An 11,638-nucleotide genomic window follows, 5' to 3' on the forward strand; every position below is an offset into this window, starting at 1 on the left:
GAGTTGGAGAAAGTCCTGACTGGTACGCGACAAGATGATTGCTCCATCAACTAGAGTAGCTGTTTGGCAGTGTGTGCCTGAAAATGAGGCAAGGAGAGGGAGCTGATGCCCCACACTTCTGTTCTCTGACTGATGCTGTTGTATATGGATAAAAGAAATATGAAGATCAAAGCCCCCAAAAATATTTATAGTGACATCGACCCTTACTTTCTGATCTCTTTTGTGAGACACTATAATCTGTTTGTGCATACAGAGGTGATGTATATGTTTGGGTGAGAACTTCTAAGAATATCTTCAGTCTGATGACTCCTAAGGACCCTTGAGAGTGTGAAGATGAGGTCAATGAGATTGGTGTTGCAAAGCAATGGCTCAGTTGCTACATATGTAGTAAAGGCCACTTGAGGGCCTACATCTCAGATAAAGGGAAGACAACATCAGAGGTGGCAGCTTTTGTTATTGATGTTTCCAGAGCACCATTTATCAAAGGTCTGAGAATAGCCACAGTGGAATTAAACAAAATTACCTCATCCTCATTGCCACCAACACCAGGACCCAGTGAAGACTGAAAAATGAGGTCACATCCATTCGGCACAGGACTAGCCAGAGTTTATGAGATGTATATTATCCATCATCTTTTGTAAATGAGATAGAGACTTGAGAAAAGAGTGAAACTGTTGGGATAATAAAGGAGTAAACTGATGTTTGTTAAACTTTGTAACCTGATGAAAATACAGGATGAATTTTTTTTTTAATTTACAAGAGGAATATTATGCTGATTGAGATGTGGAAAGGCTATAAGATGTAGCTTTTAGTACAAAACAAAACAAAAAGCAACATCACAGTTTTATATATATATAGCTAACGAGCTACAAGATGTAGAAGGCTTTATGCTTCACGAAAAACTTGAAGATGCTCATGGGCAAATGTTGAGGACTCGCTTACCAGAAAGTAATCCAGGTCAAGGTGGCTCAGAATCATGAGATGCCCAGATCCTAGCCAAGGGATGCCTTCTTGTTCCTGTGTCAGTGGCTTGCTCTTCTATGTAGACTTTGTATACCAAATTTTGAATCAGCCTTACTACTTTAAGTTTTACCCATAACCACACACACACACATCCCTACATGTTTAGTAACCTCTTTTGTATAGCAAGTTCTGTATTGAATGTATGGGTCTTTGTGTCTAATAAGTAAAGGATTATCATTATAGGCCCTGGACAACATTAGAAATAATTATTGGTGGGGATTTATGCTTATGTTAAAAAGTATTGCTATTAATGGGTACCATTGAGAAGTGTTGAATGTTTTAGCAAAACATAAGTCTCAGTTGGTTTCACTATTCAATTGGAATTGTTTTACTTTCCAAAAGTTAGCTAAACAATAACCTTGAGCAAGGTATGAATGTGGCAGCATCACATCTATTATCTCTATGACCCTTATTTGTAAAGAAAAGAAAAGAAATCCGTAGAAATAATTGCTAAGGTAGTAGAATACATGACAGAATACTAACAAGTTTGATAACTGTATCAGCTTTTGGTGGCTGTGATGGTTGACATGTCACCTAACAATGTCTGTTTCATTTTGTGGCGTTAAAGACAAACTCTGTTTTCACACTAAGAGGCTATCTAAAGAAAAGATAAATATGTGATGAACATATTTAAGTGAGCACTTATAGCTATCTGACTCCCATATAGATTCCTCTTGGAAAGGCATGAACATCATATAACGTATCCCTCTATGTATGAATTATAGTCAGAAATCATTGATTTTTTTATACAATATTACAGAAACCAAACTGGATATGCCATGTTCTCTAGAATTTGGTATCACTAATTCTAATTTCTAGATTTCTCGTTGGCAGTCACAACAAGGTTGATTTAATTCATAGTATTAACATATTGGAACTGAGTCATGTATTTGTTGTTCTTCACATTTACAATATCCCAGAATATGATTATTTCTATTATTATTTCAGTAGAGACTGGATTGGTTTTAGAGAGTTTGATAATATGAATAAGAAGCAAGAGGGCAATATATCTCATTGACATCTACAGAATTATTACAATTAAAGTGAAAGCTGGGATTCCTGTTTCTGTCGATGTTAGAAACTGAAATAGAAGATAAGATAGTTCCAGACATGGTTCAATGCCTCTGTAAAAGTAGACCCAGTTGTATATTATTGTAGACCTAGTTAATATATACTTCTTCCCACAAGAAAGACTTTTGTTTGTGTATTAAGAATTAAGGAAATATCACTATTTCTGTTATATATTTTGTGTTTTGGTCTGTATAAAAGGTACAATGTCAGAGATATTTTAGTAATTTCTAATTCCAGTAAAACATAGCAAACAGTTGAAAATTAGTAGATGGAAAACATGTTTAAATCTTGTTAGTGCCAAGAAAAGGAGCATCAAAAGATAGGGAATTCAATAAGACCAGGCTCCCATCTAATTTCTCTATATTTTCTTCACTGACAATATATGGTTTTTTGGGGGGGGGGGGGTTTATTAATCTTAAAATAATATTGACACTTTTGTTAGCATATTTCTCTAAAAATTCACTGCCTGTTTCAATTAATTTTGAAAATAAGGAAGAATTTACTTAAATAACTTTGTCGTTATTAATCTGGTGTATTAGAACCTAAGTCAACATTTTAATGGATGGTTTTAATTTCATCACTTTAACCCTTTCGTTACTGTATTTATTTTCAGAAGCTCTGTGTTTCTTTCAATTACTTTAAATATAACAAAGAATTTAGTAAAATAACTTAGTTATCATTCAGCTAGTGTCAGGAGCATAAATTGTGACTATGGTTTGGTGGAAGATTTTAATTAAAAACTTATGAAAACAAGACATTTGTACTCAGTCAGAGCCGGTTTCAGCCGGGTTGGTAACGAAAGGGTTAAACAAGAAGTTTGTATCCTAAAACCAGGAGCAGTCTCAGACAAGTTGGTATCAAAAGGAATCGAAAAGAAGCTATTGCTTTTTTTTTTTTTTTTTTTTTTTTTTTTTTTAGCATATAAGGTTATAGTTTCTAAGAAGAGGAGCCTTCGTTGAAGAAAATATACTCGGTTATCTACATTACTGATTGTAAAATAACAAAATACTAAGTCCCATCCAAGTAGAATTTTATTTAAATTCTAAATAGTGATAAACGATTAATGCTGCACTCTACCATTTCTGTTGTGTAACTGCTTTATTTATTTATTTATTCTACTTTTTTACTTTTATATAAAAAAATTTATTTGTAATACTTGCATGGAATAATCGTTTTTTTTTTTTTTTTCCTTTTCTCATTTTGTTCTTTTTTTACTCCTGTATGGAGAATTGGTAGATTTTTAGACCTAAGCCCTTTTTCTTTCTCTTTATTCATATATCATGTATTGCTACCATGAAATTTAAAATTCTTGCTCTTAAATATGTGTGTATGATAATAAAACTGCCTTTCAACTCAGATGTTTTAAAAGAAAAAAAATATTCAGATATATATGTGTGTGTGTGTGCGTGTGCGTGTGTGTGTGTCTAAAATTTGCATGATGTCAAAGTAAGTTTTGTATGCTTTTCAACTTGGACTCTTGATGTGTAGTTGTAAGCTTTGAATTAGTTCAACTGAATTTAATGAAATGGCTGTAAAACATGCACTTCTGCTGAACATCCTTTTCCTAGTATTTTGTTTTTTCATCAAGAATTCGTTTAATTTTCAATTTGTAAAAAAAATGTATCAATATTTAATTTTTTTTTGTGGAAAGTAGCTTAACTTGACAGGTTAAATTTCCTCATAACTTGACTCCCACAAAAGTAAAGACCCCCCTTCAGTCATGAATGACCCTAGGGGTTGCACCTAGCAAGTTACCCTCGGGCATAATTCCAGGCAAGGTTGGTTATGGAAGTCCTGCAGTCACCCATGCATACCAGGCTGATATAGCTTGGCACCAGTGACATTGCAACTCATTTCTACAGCTGAATGAACTGAATCAATGTGAAATAAAGTGTCTGGGAATCAAGCTCACTACCATATGATTGTGAGCTTGGTGTTCTAACCACTGAGCCATATCATAGTTATAAAATATGCAAATACTGGACGTTTCATAAATTAAAGAATATATTACCCTAATCAATCTGTTTTGCTAAATATCTACTGACAGTTAGTAGTTTGGGATTACATAAAATCAATATATGATATTGAAAACCTAGTGGATGTGATGCACCTGCATTTTTTTCTACCTGTATTGCATAGGAAAAGAATTTCCTGTTGGGAATTAAAAGTAAACTCCAAAGTCTATTTTAGTGTTAGCTGCTATTCGTTACTGGCATCATCATCATCATCATTCAATGTCCATTGTCCATGCTGGCAAGCTGGAAGGCTGTACCAGACTCTAGTCTGATTTGGCATGGTTCCTACGATTGGATGCCATTCTTAATGCTAACCACTCCAAGGATGTAATGGGTGCTTTTACATGCCACCGGCACAAATACCATTTGCATGACACCAGTATCTGCCACAACTATGATTTCACATGGCTTAATGGGTCAAGGGTCTCAGCCATTTGTCATTGTCTCTGTGAGGCCTAACACTTGAAAGGTGTTTTTCACATGCCAGCAGTGTATTCATAACAATTATTAAATGATTAAACATATGGAGGTGGCCATTACACTATATTCCATTCAGTGTTTTATTATATCTCACACACACACACACATATATATATACACACACTGAAGTACTAAAGAACGACCTGAGGATGTTGAACCTTCCAGGTGAGATGACAAAGGCCCAAGATGCCTGGCACTTTGCTATACTCTAGAAGACCTGTACTCCCCAACAGAAGTGTTTGGTGGTGTAAAGCACTCGTGGTGGTTCCACGTAAAAGAGCCCTTGCAGTGCCACGTAAAAGCACCCAGCACACTCTGTGAAGTGGTTGGCGTTAGGAAGGGCATCCAGCCATAGAAACTATGCCAAATCAGACTGGAGTCTGGTGCAGCATGCCAGCTCTGGTCAAACCGTCCAACCCATGCCAGCATGGACAACGGATGCTACATATATATAATGTTAGCTATTTTGTTGAAGGAACGTAAACGGAAATGTTCAAGCTGGTGTTGATTCTGAGTTGGAAAAATATGAGTTCATTCACTCTAAATTTAAGTAAATACACAGAACAATGAGTAAGCTGGTGGAAAGCAAAACTTTTTAGTAACGGCTTAGTTACATCACTTTAGTTTTCTGGATTCAGATCTTGCAGTCAAATTTACCTTTCATCTTTGCCAAGTCGATTATACCTGCAAAGTTTGGGCTAAATTTAGAAATCACTCGTTTTGTAATTGAAATTAAGTGGTACATTTGTCGAAATAAATGTAGCTGGCTACATCCTTTGATAGGTTATTTCCCTTGTCGAAAGTATTTTTCAGAGTTATTTCCCCTCCAGAATAGTTTTTTTGTTTTTTTTAATAAAATAAAAAGATAAATGTACATGGACTATTTTAAATTGTATTATTGTAACTGAAATGTAATATTGTGCGTGGGCGTGTGAGAGAGGGAACCGTTAGATTTTCCTTTAATGAGAATATTTGTGTAACGCCATAAACTGTTTGACCTTTTTCTTTTGTCATTTTTTTCCATACTGCAATATTTTTTTCATTTGACGATTCTTATATATTTAACTTTTGGAATTAATCCCTATTAAACATTAGTTGTGAATCAAGTACACACATATGCATACATGCATTCACGCACTCTCTCTCTCTATCACACACACACACACTGTACGTGTGTGGGTATGTGCGTAAACATACATATAGGGTGGTCTTGAATTTCTTAATCCCCCAATAAAACTAATAAAGTGGTAGCAGAAAGCTTAGAATAATTGTTTTGCTATGTTTATATTATTTTTTTTTTACTTTATTGTTCATATCTATCTATCTCTCTCTCTCTCTCTCTCTCTCTCTATATATATATATATATATATATATATATATATATATAATCAGAAATATTAAATTTCTAAATCTCTCGTAGAGATATGTACGGTGGTGGGGCGATAGAATGGTTGTATACTGGCAATCTAACGTGAACGTGACAGTAGGGGGTTACACCACCGCTGTTTAGCCCTAGGAAGCATCGACGCCTCCTGATGGCTTTGACACATTTTTCCTGTGTCCTTATATACATTTACGAAGGGGAGAGGAAAAATGTGTCAAAGCCATCAGGAGGCGTCGATGCTTCCTAGGCTTTAACACCGGTGGTGTAACCCCCTACTGCCACGTTCACGTTAATTGACAGTATACAACCATTCTATATATATATATATATATATATATATAAAATATATCAAATACGTTATGCTTTTAAGTAATATTAAGATATGTAAATAGAAAATGAAATAAACTAGTAAGAATCATTTCCTTTTAAAATATATTTTAATACATCTATTCTAATACAAATTTCATCACAAATTGAATATATTAAATGCAAGAAGAAAGTAAAACAAAAAGAACTTGGTTGTTGAGCCATATATTTTCATAAGCAAATTCTTCATGTTCTGTTCAACTTGGTCCATAATTTTACACACACACATTCGTATTTTTTTTTTTTTTTTACTTGTTTCACTCATTTGACTGCGGCCATGCTGGAGCACCGCCTTTAGTCGAGCAAATCGACTCCAGGAATTATTCTTTGTAAGCCCAGTACTTATTCTAACGGTCTCTTTTGCCGAACCACTAAGTGACGGGGACGTAAACACACCAGCATCGGTTGTCAAGCAATGCTAGGGGGACAAACACAGACACACAAACACATACATAAATATACACATATATACGACAGGCTTCTTTCAGTTTCCGTCTACCAAATCCACTCACAAGGCATTGGTCGGCCCAGGGCTATAGCAGAAGACACTTGCCCAAGATGCCATGCAGTGGGACTGAACCCGGAAACATGTGGTTGGTTAGCAAGCTACTTACCACACAGCCACTCCTGCGCCTATATATATAATTTGTAGTGTGTGTATGTGCAAAAAAGACCAGTCAGTTGTGAGCAAGCCAAAAAAATAATTTTTTTTTATAATCACCTTTTTGGAAAATAACTCTCAATTATTTATGGGAACAGAATCATGCTGAGAACATTAGGAGTGAGAGCTAATAAACTTGTATTTCATTTAGTGTATCATAGCAAATAAAGAGCAGCAATGAGAGCCAAGAGCTAAAAGTGTTGGACTGACTTTCAACCTCTAAGTTTCAAGTGTTTTGTTGTACCACAAATAAAGCACTTCATTCTACATTGCCTCACTCACTCATCTTAGAGGAACCAGATTATCTGGAATATTACTTGTGCTCAATTGAGGATCTCCCTTAGACCTCCAAACGTAGGTCAAACCTATATTTTAGAATACAAGGCATGAAGAAATAATGTTCGGTCATTTGCTAATTAATAACTGATAGATTTTCATTTTAAAATTCCATCTCTCTATTTCTTTGATGTCATAGTTGTGTGAATGAGATGGGAAACTAAAATATTGGATTCAGGTCCATACCATCAATTCCATACAAATGCTCTCGTTTACTATGGTCATTATAATCTTAATGAACACATACTCCTGCTAATGATCATCTATAGCTACCCAATGGAATATGAAAGTGTTAGTGTCAGATGGTCCTTGAATACATTTCTTTATTAATTCATTTCATTATACATGTTAATTAAAGGCATGCATATTAGGTTTTGAACAAGACATCTAAATATTTTTCTATAAATTTATTTTTAATAGATGAAATATCTTTCTGAAATATATCCTAAATTAAAGTATCATAATATCTGTGTTATGGTAATGTGTGTGTGTTTTTCATGCCATAGTAGTTCTTTAATTAATTTTCAGGCTATTAATTATGTTTCTTGTTTTGTGTGTGTGTCAGTATACTTGAAAAGCAAAACATTACTAATTAAGTTAGAGTTATTACTAGGCATTATTGGTAGTTAATCACCTACAAATGTTACGATCTTTTTTTTTTTTTGCATATATAAGAAATCATTACTATTATTTTAGCTGTATCAGTTTAAGTAGGGAGATAGACAGGAATCTCCTCCAGTTGCTATTCTCCACTTTACTGTGATGTCACAAATTGCTTTCTTAGTATATCTCACTATTGTTTTCTCTATTTCAGAGGATGGATCAGAGCTGCTTGGATACTGATCATTTTGCTTGGTCTCACTTGGATCTTTGGTTTATTCTATGTAAACCAAGAAACACTCTTCATGGCATACATTTTTAACATTCTGAATAGTCTACAAGGATTTTTTATTTTTATTTTCCACTGCCTTCTGAATGACAAGGTAATTGAATACAAATTTTCGTACTTTCTCTTTTGATCTTTAAATATATTACTCTCTTTACTCTTTTACTTGTTTCAGTCATTTGATTGCAGCCATGCCGGGGCCCCGCCTTTAGTCGAACAAATCGACCCTGGGACTTATTCTTTGTAAGCCCAGTACTTATTCTCTCGGTCTCTTTTGCCGAACCGCTGAGTGACGGGGACGTAAACACACCAGCATCGGTTGTCAAGCAATGCTAGGGGAACAAACACAGACACACAAACACACATACATACATATATATATATTATATATATATATATATATATATATACGACAGGCTTCTTTCAGTTTCCGTCTACCAAATCCACTCACAAGGCATTGGTCAGCCCGAGGCTATAGCAGAAGACACTTGCCCAAAATGCCACGCAGTGGGACTGAACCCGGAACCATGTGGTTGGTTAGCAAGCTACTTACCACACACTTACCTGCACCTATTAGTTCCATTTTAATACAACTTTCATTTCAACTCCACATATCAATCCACTTTCTAAAAATCATAGAAAGTAGAGATAATAATATGCACTCTTGGCAGGGTCCAATATGCATGAACAAGATGGTTGAATAATAATCTTTATCTTTCATTGGTCCTGCTTGAGGGTCCAACCAGATAATTTGTTGATAATGGCCTCTGGCTAGAATCCTTTGTGAAGCATACCTATCAAACCCTGCTTTCATCACCCTCAGTAGAAGCTAGATTGATGAATGTGTTGTTTATATTTGACCTAATTTTATGATTATTAAATACTTATATTTTTCCAACAGGTTCGTAAAGAATACAAAAAAGCTATCAAGAGCTCAACTTGGCTTCCAGAATGTATTAAACCATGTTGTGGAGCGGCCTCTACTGAAAGATCCTCAACTCCGAATCCTTCAACATCTTCAGGAAATGTAGGTTTTCCTGTATTCTCTTTTCCTTTGAATTATGTATAAATGTGAAATACCAGAATACGTAATGTACCCAAGCTCATATCTGCTGTTGGCATTTCACTGTTTATGAGCAAAGCATTTACCTTACATTGTTTACTTTGCCTAGCTCTTGATAATAGACCACAGGTATTCTGAGCATATTTCTTGCAAAAATAGGTCTCTTACCCGGTGAGGGATTTATCTCTCATCTACTGCAATTTATGAAAGAAAAGTTGAGCACTCTTTTGAAAGAACCTTGATACTAAGAAGATATTTGCATTACAAGGTTTATAGTCAAAAAGTAAAAGAATAGCAGGATTATTTTTCTCTTTTTATAGACTTGTCCTTCAAAGACATTTCCAATCAAAACATCCAGGTTATTCAATCATGACAAACTTCAACATTTTTCTTTTAATAAAGTCTATTCGTTTGTTGTGCTAAACCAAAGTCTGTATAGTCAAACCTTTCTACATATTGTACTGCACCCCACCACATACACACACCAATAACACATGTACACAAGATAAAACCATTCTACATTACATCCCTTTCTTCTGCATGTTTGTGTATTGCCATGTGTATATGTTCATGGTTGGGATGCTGAAACATGGAATAAACTACCCACATGAGTTGTTAGCCGTCAGAATGCAACTTCCTTCAAAACTTCCATGCTTCCTGAAATTCTCCAACAGTACACCTGATGCCCACCTCCCCAATTTTTTAAAGGCTTTATTCACTGTTCACTTTCTGTGCATATTCTATTTACTGTTCATACAGTTTTGATTATTTTTTCTAATTGTAGTACACCTGAGCACTGAATACAATAATTTCATTATTATTGTTATTATTCATCATCATCATCATCATCGTTTAACGTCCGCTTTCCATGCTAGCATGGGTTGGACGGTTCAACTGGGGTCTGGGAAGCCCGAAGGCTGCACCAGGCCAGTCAGATCTGGCAGTGTTTCTACAGCTGGATGCCCTTCCTAACGCCAACCACTCCATGAGTGCAGTGGGTGCTTTTTATGTGCCACCGACACAGGTGCCAGACGAGGCTGGCAAATGGCCACGCTCGGATGGTGTTTTTTACGTGCTACTGGCACAGAGGCCAGGCGAGGCTGGCATGGCCACGATCGGATGGTGTTTGTTACGTGCCACCAGCACGGAGGCCAGTCGATGCGGTACTTGCTACGGCCACGTTCGGATGATTTTCTTATGTGCCACTGGCACTGGTACCACAAAACTACAAATTCCATTGATGTTCATCGATTTTGATTTGATTCTTTGATTTTTGATTATTATTATTATTATTATTATTATTATTATTATGTACATGCATTGTGCAGTTTGTAACATGAGGAGAAACATTGTTTCACTAGACTACATGCTGTGTCCCTTCTCACCTGAGAAGTTTCATTGGTTTGAATTGTTTTGCTCCTTATTATGAATTGCTACCTTGATTAGTATATAGCAGCACCCAACTATAATAGTGATTGTTCAATAATTTGTTCTATTTACTTCTCTGACCTCTCGCCTGTTTTCCTTACACATTTATTGACACTTATTTCTTGCATTGTATTTCACTCATTTTTTTCCCCTAGTATCATTCAAACTGCTGACTGATTCACATCCTTCTCTTTTTATATTGCAGTATTTCTCCAGACTCCTCAAGAAAAGGAAGAGTTCTACCACTAGTAATATCAGCAAGACACCTGCTAGAAGTAAGTAGTAGGCAAAGATAAGGGTACTCTTCAGAAAGACATTTATTAAGATCTTCCTTAATACTTCCTTTATGTATATATTTATACATATATAATGTATATAATATATACAGATAGATATATAGTTATATATACGAGGGGTGTATGAAAAATTTTGAGCCTTCAAGGCCTTTGTGCCTTGAAGTCTTGTACTATTATCAGAAGTCTTTTACCATGTTTTGTTTTTTTAAGGCTCAAGACTTTTCATACATACCTCTTTTATACATCTTTTGCTTAGGAAGACAATTATGTAAAAATTGAGATAAAAAAAACCCAAGCATTTTTATATGAATAGCATTTTATTTACATTTTACATTCAAATTATCAACTTAATCAAACGAACAAAATTTACTTAGTTGTGAATTGATTATAAAATTGCAGCCATTTTCTTGTAGCAGTTACTTTTTATTTTTTTAACATTTTTTTTCTTTCTTTTTCTTTTTGCATCTCTCTAGTTCGCAGTCCTGTGAGTGCTGATACAACTGGGGAGTCGGATTATCATACATCCAAGCGAGGCTCTTCAGAATATGATTATCCAGCACACCATTTACCAAACAGGCAGTCCTACAATGACCAACATATGTACCATGATGTTAACGAGCTGTCGTTAG

The 11,638-nt window shown here is 35.2% G+C and overlaps 1 protein-coding gene and 1 long non-coding RNA gene across 6 annotated transcripts in view; one reads left to right on the forward strand and one right to left on the reverse strand.

Annotated features, from left to right (window-relative positions):
- The window catches only part of LOC115214916 (adhesion G protein-coupled receptor L2), a 331,915-nt gene that overhangs the window by 318,756 nt on the left and 1,521 nt on the right, over nucleotides 1–11,638 (forward strand). For all 5 annotated transcript variants that reach the window (XM_029783980.2, XM_029783982.2, XM_029783979.2 and 2 more), the window contains 4 exons: nucleotides 8,151–8,319; nucleotides 9,124–9,249; nucleotides 10,919–10,988; nucleotides 11,483–11,638. The exon at nucleotides 11,483–11,638 is cut by the window's right edge and continues 1,521 nt beyond it. In XM_029783980.2, coding sequence (XP_029639840.1) covers nucleotides 8,151–8,319; nucleotides 9,124–9,249; nucleotides 10,919–10,988; nucleotides 11,483–11,638 — 521 coding nt within the window. The remainder of the gene's footprint in view (nucleotides 1–8,150; nucleotides 8,320–9,123; nucleotides 9,250–10,918; nucleotides 10,989–11,482) is intronic.
- Nucleotides 199–11,638, reverse strand: part of LOC118764645 — a 24,586-nt gene continuing 13,146 nt past the window's right edge. Inside the window, exons 2-3 of the long non-coding RNA XR_005000463.1 lie at nucleotides 9,731–9,734; nucleotides 199–318 (exon numbers count right to left, since the gene is read on the reverse strand). This is a non-coding gene — a long non-coding RNA (uncharacterized LOC118764645). The remainder of the gene's footprint in view (nucleotides 319–9,730; nucleotides 9,735–11,638) is intronic.

The sequence above is a fragment of the Octopus sinensis genome, linkage group LG8, assembly GCF_006345805.1.
Source record: "Octopus sinensis linkage group LG8, ASM634580v1, whole genome shotgun sequence".
NCBI classification, from domain to species: Eukaryota; Metazoa; Mollusca; class Cephalopoda; order Octopoda; family Octopodidae; genus Octopus; species Octopus sinensis.